At 46.8% G+C, this 11,851-nt stretch overlaps 1 protein-coding gene across 1 annotated transcript; it reads right to left on the minus strand.

The window, feature by feature from the left end:
• Positions 1 to 10,472: 10,472 nt before the first annotated feature.
• Positions 10,473 to 11,503, minus strand: EI90DRAFT_3014097 (uncharacterized protein; the record flags this gene model as incomplete). Its single annotated transcript, XM_039056742.1, has 5 exons — positions 10,473 to 10,510; positions 10,581 to 10,646; positions 10,728 to 10,989; positions 11,039 to 11,221; positions 11,273 to 11,503. 5 exons carry the CDS (start codon positions 11,501 to 11,503, stop codon positions 10,473 to 10,475), a joined length of 780 nt encoding a protein of 259 aa, XP_038919114.1.
• Positions 11,504 to 11,851: the final 348 nt, after the last annotated feature.

Genomic DNA, 11,851 nt, shown 5'->3' on the forward strand with positions numbered 1-11,851 from the left:
ACATTAGGTGGAGGTGGTTTCTTACAGTTACCCGGAGGTTCCCGCTTGCCCACATGACTATATGTATCTAATTTACATGTGGCTTGGGGTTCGGGGCTATTGCCATGACAGCTAGACTGACTCCCCCACTGCCACACCAACCTCCCCACCATGAGTCCACCTCTGGCACCATGCCCAGTGCAACTCCTCTACTCTGCCCACTTGGTAGGGCTCCTAGCGGATCGGATGATCTGTGGATATCCACAACCGCTGTAGGAGAAATAATATTCAAAGAATAAAACAATGATCTATCAGAATAGTCAACGAACAGGCGACAAGTTCAGACATTTAACAGATCTCATGATCTTTATGAGACTGGACAGACATTAGATCATTATAAATTATCTACACCCATGTAGTATGAGATTTAATCTACTACAATCATGCCTAGAACTTGGCATAAGTGTAATATTCAAAGAATATAACCCTACAACAAGAAGATAGCACATAGACAGCAGAATAAGAAGGAACATTGGGAAAGAAATGTGAATATCTCGGGAACCAGTAAACTTTTGACTGTAATCTTTTTACCATCTGAAAGGACTGTTTCCTAACTTTATCCACGGTTTTGTTTTATCCTAAAAGCTTCAAAACTGACGGAGATATCGCTCAAACGGCGAAACACCTTATAATTCATATATACTTATTTGCTAATTCTTACAAAAAGTAATGTGACTCAAGGGAAATATATTGGCGCCCGGAAGTCTGGCGGACCAAATACCATATGATAGAGTATTCCCCGGCGCGGGCGAACAGTTTTTGATCGCATCAGAAGAGGAGAAAATGCTAAAAAAACGGATCTTGTATATTTTCCCATGATTCATCAAAACTTTTTGATTTTAAGCTCAAATAAATCGGAAAAAAGGAATGATTGATGATCTGGATCTCGGATCATAAGCATGAAGTGATTCAAAAGTCCGCGGATCAGTTAATTAATTGGGAAGGCTCTAGAACATTAGTAATGATGAGGCTTCACAAAAAGGGGTCAATTAGAGAACAGTCTAGAAAGTTCCTTTATAGCCGAGTCATTTCTAAAGATAACCGTTCGTAATTAAGGCAGTGTAGAGCATAGCTTCAGCGCTACAAGATCCCGCTAAGATCGGCCCAAAAGACAAAGAAATGAATTACTTATTGCTGAGTCATGTCCTAAGTCCATTATTAAGCTTACACAGCCCAAGCCCCTATATCATTCTAGAACTATCTATAATACAAATGTAGCACATGTAACTAGTGCGAGGCGTGGGAGTAGAGAGGCCTCTGAAAAGCATAAAAGGCCGCCGCTTCTGCCCCCTCTCAAACCTCAGGTAGAAATAAAAGTTTAATTCTCCTCACCAGTGGTTGGTTCGTTTGCTCCAAAAGATAAAAGCAAATATTAGTTGTTAGCTAATATAAAACTAACACGTCACTCTAAGCGTGAGTTAGGGTCAGTTAGACACAGCTGAACAAAAGTGTCATAGTGAGAATTAGTGAGAATTTGGTGGAGGGACTTCTTAATTGAATAATCTCTCAGCAATTTTTGGTTATCACACCACAGGAGAAAAGTGAGCGATCCTGAACCTGCTAGATAACTAGCACGCACTCTAAGCGATAGAAAGAGCAGTTTGGTCACTCCGGTATTGAGTAACATTTATTGCGGAATTATTTTATTAGCAGTTTTCCTTCAGTAAATTATCAGGAAAATCACGTCCTACTGAAAAGTGGTAAATATAGGTGTAATATTGACTAGAAATCATAGTAAAGTCAATATAGAATTTTATCCATAGACGATCTATACGTCAGGTGAGATCGTTGGGGGGTGTTTATTGTTGTTTAGACAGTGAACAATCATATATTTGGCAACCAAAACACGGTCAGTACGCAAATCAGCACAAACTCTAATATCGTTATTGGACATAGGAAACTGGTTACATAAGGTGATCCAGCTCCGCTCCTTCACCACATCCGGAAATTCACAGATCCGGTTTTGGATTTTCAGAGGAAAATATCCACGGTTTTTAATCCGTGGATTTGCAGATTATCCGCAAGTTTATCACATAATTTATTGCTTGCAGATATGCAGGAGATCTGAGGCAAAGGTGAAATTCCCCATATTTACTGTAACTGCTACTCTACTGTGGCTTTTGAGAGGATAATATCTGTGGTTTCTAGTCCACAGATAGGCAGATTATCTGTGGATTAAATATATCCCACTTTTATAGATACCCCTCCTATGTTTCCATATTTTCTCCCAATTTTTTCAAGTCCAATCTAACCACCCAGGCCCGTTATTTCCAAATTTGGCATCTGACACCCATCTTTTGTGCCATTTTCCCCATATCTCTGTCAGTTCTCCACCAATATGGACATATTTGGTATTGTTAGAAAGCTCTTATCAGGGCCGTTCTAACAAAATATAATTTTGGAACATATTATCTATAATCCACGGTTGATCCGCATATCCGCGGATTTCTAACCGCCGGATATGGTTTTTGTTTCAAACCTCTAAAAATCCGCAGATTCTGATCCGGATCCGGACCGATCCGATCTGCTAGGAGCCCTACCACTTGGCCCTCACCAGGCCACTACCATCCCCATGCCCGACTCTGGTCCAACTCCGAGTCCGGCACCGCTACGATACCATCACCACTATCATGGCCCTATGCTCCTTCCTTTATTTATCTGTTATTGTTTGTTTTGACCCTCGGTCATTGCCAGTCGCTGTGCAGCCAACCCTGCTCTTTGTTCCCTTTTGCTTCCAAACCCTTCGGCCTTCAGCCCAGGTCCACTTCCATTCATTCCTTCTCCCTATATATATATCCTGTATGATACTTTATTGTACCTTAGCTCTAATATCGATTTGACCATGGCTCCCAAGTCCTGACCCCAGCAAGGCAACCCCAGTAAGTCTGAAATGAGGGCCAAGAGACAGCTAGGGGGCACAGCACTCCTTTAGAGTCGCTGAGGCCAAATGCCCTACCCTTGGGCCTTGTTCATGGCATCATGGCCATCACAGCCTATAGCAGCCTGCAACGGTGACCCTCGGTGCCGACCCCAGACCAGTGTCTAACAATGGTGCCCATAACAACAATCTTTCATTTTATATTTTCATAGGAATGAGGGAGAACAGTGAGAGTGAACAGCTTCAATGTGTGTTGGAGTCATCGCCATGCTACTCTATTGCTCTAAGTCACCCATTGTGCACAAGCCTCAAATTATTAAACTTTTATTGGGTTTTCCCTCTTTCCACATTATGGAATTTTTTAAATATGCTTCCCATGGTAGCACTTTGTTGGAAAACCTGTGTTTAAATGTTATAAGGAAATTTCCGACAGTGAACATCACATGTCATGTGACCCATCCTCATGCCCTGTGAAAACTTGATCACTTGGTCATGGACTTGCCTCTGACTGCTGAGAATTTTCGCATTCAATACTATGAACTGGAAGAAATGATCCATAGCTCAACTGTACTGCCTCATAATGACCCAGGGGTGATTGCCCAGATTAGCAGTAGACTTGAGATGTTTTGCGACACATTTTTACAGGTATGGACCTCTTCACATGTCTCTGTTATGCCTAAGACAAACTTCCTCAGAATCAACACTTATTTACAAATGAGGAGACCAATGCCATCCGATCAAACCTTATCTTTCTGCAAGCTGATCTCTCCCAAAGTTGAAATGATGCCGAAAACTCTGCACACCATGGTACTCCACATCCTATTACACAACTGAGGACAGGGCATGTTGGAAGGCCAAAGTTCATTATCAATGCTGAATGGCTAACTTGGGCTGTTCACACTGACCAACCTCACAAATTGCGAAGTTTCTTGGAGTGTCTGTCCCAACAGTATCAAAAGCTATGATCGAGTATGGGATTCGGCCCCCAATGGAAGTGCCTATTCTGCAAACCACTTCTTTGGAGAATCCTGGAACAGTCACATATACTCAAATTCATTCATACACAACATGTGTCTCACAATGGACAGATGAAGAACTAGAACATGAGATTCAGCTCCTTCACCAGCACTTCCCCAATGCTGGTGTTACAATGCTTCATGGCCACTTTTGCCAGAGAGGTGAGAATGTGCCACGAGAATGGATTCGCCAGGCTTTAAACAGAATAGCCCCTGCCAATCGCCTCCTTCATCACCCTCGTCTTAGCTGCCGGCGATATCAAGTACCAGGGCCTAATTACCTGTGGCACCATGATGGCCAGCATGGCAAGTATTTTCAACTTAATTGTTGTGAGTTTGAATGATGTAGCTTGTAGGTCTCATTAGATAAAAAATTGTTGTTCATGCTTTTGTTGATGGTCATTCACGGATGATTACTGCAATGCGAGCACATAACAACAACAGGGCTGACACTGTCCTTGATTTGTTTCTTGATGGAGTACGTCTCTATGGGCTCCCATCACGTGTTCGTGGTGATCATGGTGTGGAGAACATTCAAGTGGCAGCCTTTATGGAACACCACCATGGCAGTGGTCGCCAGTCTTATATCTTTGGTCGGTAGGTAGTCTGACTACTTTTCATTATGGGAGTTGAAGAATTCACTATAGGAGTGTGCATAATACTCGGATTGAACGCATATGGTATGATTGGACAACACAGGCTGGGTCATGGTGGGTCAACTTCTTTGTACTTTTGGAAGAAAGGGGAGGCCTGGATGTCGATCAACCAAACCATCTTTGGCTGCTCCACAAACTCTTTCTAAATGCCCTCAATGCACATATTGGGCAGTTTGTGCAAATGTGGAATCACCACATTATCTCAATCCAAGGGGAGCAGGGTAGAAGCCCCATTGATATGTTTGGCTTTGATATGCTGGTAAGGGGCATACTGTCATATCCATACAATCCTGACCTCCGCTCCGGGCTCCTGGAACTCCGAACCTGACTTCCGGAGTCCTACTTCCCTTCCATCACCTCCTCCTTGCCGACTCCCAAGAGGTTATCCCACCTCCGGCTCTGACACCACCTTCAGTCCGACTCCGGGACATTCCAGGTCCGACCCCAACCTCGACACCTTCCAGACGAGTACGCAAAACCTATGCTCCTGACTCCGGACCTCCACTCCGGAATCCCGTTTGCGTCTCCGTCTCCGGAACCTCCGGTCTTAGCTCCGACCTCGGACTTTGACCCCACCTCCGCTTATACCCATTGTATTGGTTAGCTCATTCCATTTAATTACGTTTGCCAATATTCCGGAGTTTAACTTCCGAGTTCGGACTTTCCGGACTTATGTCGGACCTTGCAACTATTGCATTGTCCTATTCAATTCCGCTATTCTCCCTCATTCCTATTTGGGCTGCTGCTTCCTTTCTATTCAGTCAGCTAGCCATTCCCCACTCCCAACCCCCTTCCTTCCTCCTTGGGGCCTTGGCCCTTCATTCCTCCTTTGAGAAACACCATTGAGTCAAACCCTTGACCCTCGGTGTTGTTCCTCTTTCCATCTCCCTTTGTCTCCTTTTGTCCTACCCTCACTCCTTTTGATTCCGGACCCCTCCTTATATACAATGTACCTAGTAACTTGTAACCTCAGTCCGAAATCGACATGAATTCCCCCCAAGAGACTTTCCCTCTGCTAGATCCAAAATTAGGGACCCCTAGGACAACTGTCATATCCGTGCATACCCGACCCCGACCCGACTTCCGGACCTCCACCCTCTTCACCTCCGGAGTCATAACCCACCGCTGCCTTTCCGATACTCACCTTCGGTCTCGGCAACACACCCCTCCTCTTACCTCTCCGACCCCTTCTCCGTCCGTTCCGATACTCATCTCGGACCGAACATCTCCCTACTCGCCACCCTTCCTACAACCCCGCTCCCCCCTCACCACACCTCCACCCTCCCGTCATCCCCTACGCTATCTCCGTCCGTTCCGATATCCACCTTCGGACCTGACTACTCTTCCTTACCTTCCCCTCTCTCATTCCTCCGCCACCCTTCCGCCAAGTTACGACCATCCACCGCTGTTCCGTACTTCACACTCGGACACCGTTCGTACCTTACTCCGAGCCTCCGTCATAGTCCATACCTCGGACTTTGACTCCACCTCGGTCTTAGTCCATTGCATTGGTGACCTCATACTACGTGAACACCATTGCCAATATTCCTCGGACTTCCAACCCCGCCTCCGTAACCTCCGTAAGCTCCGCAACCCCCGAGCTTCGCGGACCGCCTCCGGCACTCTCGCCGTTTGTAATGTATTTCTCGCAATTCCCCCTCATCCCTATTTGGACTACTGCTTCTTTCTATTCTAGCCAGTTAGTCATCACCCCCACTTCCCCTCATCCTCCTGCCCCTCTGGGCCTCGCCCACTCTACCTCCTTTCGGATGTATCACAGGTCTTGCCCTATGACCTTCGGTACCGCTCCGCTCCCTCTAACCCTTTGTTCCTGTTCGGACGTCTTCGTTCCGATTCGGTCACCCTTTGTTTCTCCTTGTGCTTTTGCCCCTTCCTTATATATCGGCGCTTGTACATACTCGTCTGTTTCAGTCCGAAATCGACCTGAAATGCCCCCAAGAGACTTCCTGCTCACCTACTGTGAAATTAAGGACCAAATGGACAAACAGCAATGGCACAGCGCTCCGCTTGAGTCGCTGAGGCCAAGGTCCCTCCACGCTAAGTCTCCGATTCCACTCCGGAGTCGTCCGTTTCCGCCCATCTCTAACAACAACCAGCAATGGCACAGCGCTCTGCCTGAGTCGCTGAGGCCGAGGTCCTTCCACGCTAAGTCTCCGATTCCATTCCGGAGTCGTCCGAATCCGCACATTCTAACACATACGTGGAAACATGGTGTGGGAAGAGGATATGGCAAGAGTGGAATATGATTCCATAGATAGTGAAAGGCTTCAAGCAGATGTTTTAAGCACTGAAGACCTCACATATTATGATGGGAATATCCAGGATGAAGCATTACAGGTATGTTCTCCTCCATTCAATTCTCAATGTTAAGGTCTAAGTCATAACAGGCCCCAGAATCCTGGAGTAGATACACAGGTCATGCTGTTACAGTGCATGTTGATCATGGTAACTTGAGCCAGCAAGTTGAAGAACAGCTCATGTCCTTTATTGGACCACAACTTGCAGCAGCATCATCTTCTGAGGAAATGTTGGGGGTCTGGCAACTTGCATTAGCTACAATGAGATACAATGATGTACCAAGCTTCTAGTGTTATAAATTTTCAAATTGTCATGACCCAGCAATATCTGAGAACCTCTTGGGAGTTGGCAAGGAGAGGGTGTGTCATGGCCATGCATTCCAGCCTGTTCCCCACCTGTCCCGATGCTGCCCGAGCCTGTCCCCGCTGTGCAAGTGTGAGTATGAGCCCCAACCTCATCCCTATCCTCCCTAAGGACTCCCTGCTCACCCCCCCCCCCACTCGCCCCTAGGTCCCCTGCACTTGGCCAACTCCCCCATAGCCACACCAGCCTTCCCACCCTGAGTCCGCCTCTGGCACCATGCCCAGCTCAACTCCTTCTACTCTGCCTGCTTGGCCCTCACTGTGTTAGAACTGGGCAAGGGTGGACGATTCCAGAGGGGAACCGGAGACTTAGCAAGGAGGGACCTTGGCCTCAGCGACTCAAGTGGAGCGCTGTGCCATTGCTGTTTGTCCATTTGGTCCTTAATTTCAGAAGTGGCAAGCAAGAAGTCTCTAGGGGGTGGCATTTCTAGTCAATTTTGGACTGAGGGTCTAAAATGAGTATGTACAAGTGCCTACATATAATGGAGAGACAAAAGCACCATGAGACATCCCCTGACAACCACCACCAATCTGTTCCCTGGTTCTTTAGTTTGGATGGGGAGGTGTACTAGCAATTTGTTGTATTTTAAGTACTAATCTGAGTGTTTTGGCTAAATCTGTCTTATGGGTTAGTGTGAGGTCTTTGGGTAGCTCAGCACACAAGGCTGTAAGTGATACAAGTATGTGTATTTTACGGTGGTGTGTAAGCAGTTACCCAGAGGTTCCCGCTTACCCACATGACTATATGTATCTAATTACATGTGGCTCAGGGTTTGGGGCTATTGCCCTGACAGTTAGTCTAAAAGTCTCTGAAGAATGATTTATGGGTGAATAAAACCCTGCAGAGCTGTTCCCTTACATAGGATCATTAAAATTGAAGTCTTAAACCTGAAATTAATCTTCTACTCAGTGAATTTTGTATTCCATGAATGGTCTTAGACTATTTCTGAAGTGTCCCTTGGCCTTCTCTTATTTTTCTCTTATTTCTATTGCTTGCTTTATCAGTAGCAATATAACTGTTTTTATTTACACTTTTGAAATCTCCTTACAAGCCTGGGTGACTTCATGCACCTTGCAGGCACTCCAGATATGCATTCCTGACACAAATCTAATCTACATTTGCACTCTGTTCCATACTGAACATTTCCCAAGGATTATCAACAGTTCGGGAAAACACAGAGGAATAATTGTCATCATCTGGCATATTACTCCCAATGTCTAGATCAATGTCAATGCATTCCCATGTGAACACTGGCCGAGGCTCATGGCCTTGCTTCAATTCCTCCATGTAGGCATCCAGAATTTGCTGAGAGAAAGTGAAGACAAGCCCAGTATGTTCAACATGATCACACTTGGTGGTACCATGGCGGTGGCGAGGGTGGAATGCAAATACAGTGTCAGCAGCATGCCTCAGGATGATCCCAAGGCTAGCATCAACAAAGTCAGCTCCATTGTCAGAGACCAGATTCAAGACGAGGGAGTGTCTCCGTAGCGGAGGGCTTCGGCCTCAGCAACTTCTGCCAAGAGCGCTGTGCCTAGTGACACGTCCATGCCCTAACTTACTGACTGGCAATCAGAACCTAAGGGGGGTAACTCTAGTTGATTTTATTACTGGAGTGTAACCTATGTACAAGCGGGATATATATATGGTTACAGCGAAGACGGGTCCGCAATTGGCGGAGCCGAACGGAGCGGAGCTAATGGGGTTAAACATTAGCCGACTGAATATTACCGATGAGTTGGGTCACGGGGTTAGCAGAGAGGCAGGCGATAACCCAGAAACGGAAAGGAGGGATAGGCCCGAAGCTGGGCTCTGCAGGGCAGGCGAGTGTATTACCCAACGGAGGCGGGAGTGCGCTAGCGGACATCGGAGCTGTCCGGAAGTCTTCGGGGCTCCATACTGAGGGAGGCGTAGGTAATAAATTGAAATGAGGGGGTGGTGACCATCGAGGGGTACTGAGAGGATTGCAGAATATGGGAGCTCCGAGGTTAGTGAAGGAGGAGCGGAGTTAGACCGGAGGGAACGGAGGGACCGGAAGTCGATGGCCAGGGATGGATATGACATCCATGATGGGAACAGTCAGGATCCACTCTGCGAGCAGCACAGAACCCTAATGCCCAGTTGATATATACTGGATCAACATGGCATGGCCTGACCAAAATGGATTACAAAGAGAATTGATGATGGGCAGTATACTTACGCAGTGTAATTCTGAGCATAGTAGATCTCAGGAGGTGGGTGTGGCTTATCAGAGAAGTGATAGATCTTTCTATTGAATGGAAAGTAATAGCCTTGTGCTGAAGTTGTAGTGAGCAGGTGATGAGGGGAACCTGAATAGGGTGTCAATGAAATACCTACTGCTAGGACCAATTGTAGGGGAAAAGAGTGCAGGTACACCTGTTTGCACAAGCCCATCGTGTCATATCCATCCCCGGCCATCGACTTCCAGTCCCTCCGTTCCCTCCGGTCTAACTCTGCTCCTCCTTCACTAACCTTGGAGCTCCCATATTCTGCAATCCTCTCGGTACCCCTCGATGGTCACCACCCCCTCATTTCAATTTATTACCACGCCTCCCTAAGTACGGAGCCCCAAAGACTTCCGGACAGCTCCAACGTCCGCTAGTGCACCCCCGCCTCCGCTGGGTAATACACTCACCTGCCCTGCAGAGCCCACCTTTGGGCCTATCCCTCCTTTCCGTTTCTGGGTTATCGCCTGCCTTTCCGCTAACCCCGTGACCCAACTCGTCGGTAATATTCAGTCAGCTAATGTTTAACCCCATTAGCTCCGCTCCGTTCGGCTCCGCCAATTGCGGACCCATCTTCGCTGTAACCATATATATATCCCGCTTGTACATAGGTTACACTCCAGTAATAAAATCAACTAGAGTTACCCCCCTTAGGTTCTGATTGCCAGTCAGTAAGTTAGGGCACAGACGTGTCACTAGGCACAGCGCTCTTGGCAGAAGTCGCTGAGGCCGAAGCCCTCCGCTACGGAGACACTCCCTCGTCTCAAATCCAGTCTCTGACACATCGGCAAATTCCTTTATGACTTCAATAGGCAAGTGTGAAATGATCAGAGCCCATGCAAGGGAAGCAAGGCCAAGGAGGTCATGGTCACTCTTGCGGAGCTCACTCTCAGGGCGGCTGGATTGGCCTGAGAATTTGGTGTGACCAAATTTACGCTTGTGACATGCCCCTGCACTAATCCCAAATGCATACAGAGCACCAGGATGGCCAGGCTATCAAGGGCATATTAGACAGCTAATCAGTCAAGCAAAAGAGAACCTACCCTTAGATCCCGGCACTCACAAACATGCTCTTGGATTATTGTGCTCATTTTTTCCAGCAGCTGAGGTGATTCTGTCACACTGCATACTGCAATCAATTCAGGCTTGCCAGTCTCTTCAAACGCAAAGATTACTCTAACCAACTCTCTGATTAAGGGTTGAGACTTACTCTTATTCAGAACAACATGTGACCTGTCGGCCTCAAGAACCAGCCAACCATCACCACCTACCTGAAATGTCTTTTTTTCCCTTTCAACCTTATGTGGCTCTCCATTACCTGTAATGTCCACAAGCCAGGAAGAGTTGGTGCATTTCTTGAACTTAATGTCATTTGTCTCATCATAGTCCACCAAATGGACAGCAAATTTGGCATCTTTCCCAGATACCATATCAGAGAGATGGACCTGTTGCCCAAGGTTAAGGGCATCTGCCTTGAGGAGAGTCATGGCCACACAGATAACATGGTGGAATAAGACATACAAATGATCTTTTTGCATTATGAGTGGCAGCATTCTCTTGATGGAGTTTGTCATAATGGTCAATAGCATCTTGAACAACCTCAAAAAGCTCCTGATCATGCATGACATGGCCAGCTTGAGCGGCATTATGGAGAATTGACATGCGATCATGTTTCTGACCAAGGAGTACACCCCTGACTTGGTCCTCCACAGGATTCAGGTCATATAGATAATTATTAGTAGAAATTCAGCTCACTTTCTCTAGATCAGCAAGCCCTGCCAGAGCACTAAGGAGTTCCTCCCAGGCCACATCAACATCCATGAGTGTGGGAGCATTGGAAACCTTGAGAAATTGAGCCTGGCAACTGGAAAGGGCACTGTGAACTGCACATAAATCCTGAGATGAGCATGAATCCTGGCCAATGGGTGAAGTGAAGCCACCTTTGAGAACAGTTACTCTTCCTGCTTTTCGGCCAGATCTGGGCATTTGTGGACAATTTGCTAGTAGTCAGGAAATGCAGCAAATCTGGAACAAAGTGTGAGCTTGTACTGAGTTGATAACAAAGATGAGGGACATTCAAGTTGCTACAGGCCTAGTTATATACACAGAGGATATGATATTGACTAGTTCATCAGTATAGGGCTAGTGTCATATCCGTGCATACCCAACCCCGACCCGACTTCCGGACCTCCACCCTCTTCACCTCTGGAGTCATAACCTACCGCTGCCGTTCCGATACTCACCTTTGGTCCTGGCAACACACCTCCTTCTACCCCCCCACGCCACCTCTACTCCTCCTTACCTCTCCGACCCTATCTCCGTCCGCTCCGATAC

The sequence above is a fragment of the Cantharellus anzutake genome (genome assembly GCF_015039405.1).
Source record: "Cantharellus anzutake strain C23 chromosome Unknown EI90scaffold_11, whole genome shotgun sequence".
NCBI classification, from domain to species: domain Eukaryota; kingdom Fungi; phylum Basidiomycota; class Agaricomycetes; order Cantharellales; family Hydnaceae; genus Cantharellus; species Cantharellus anzutake.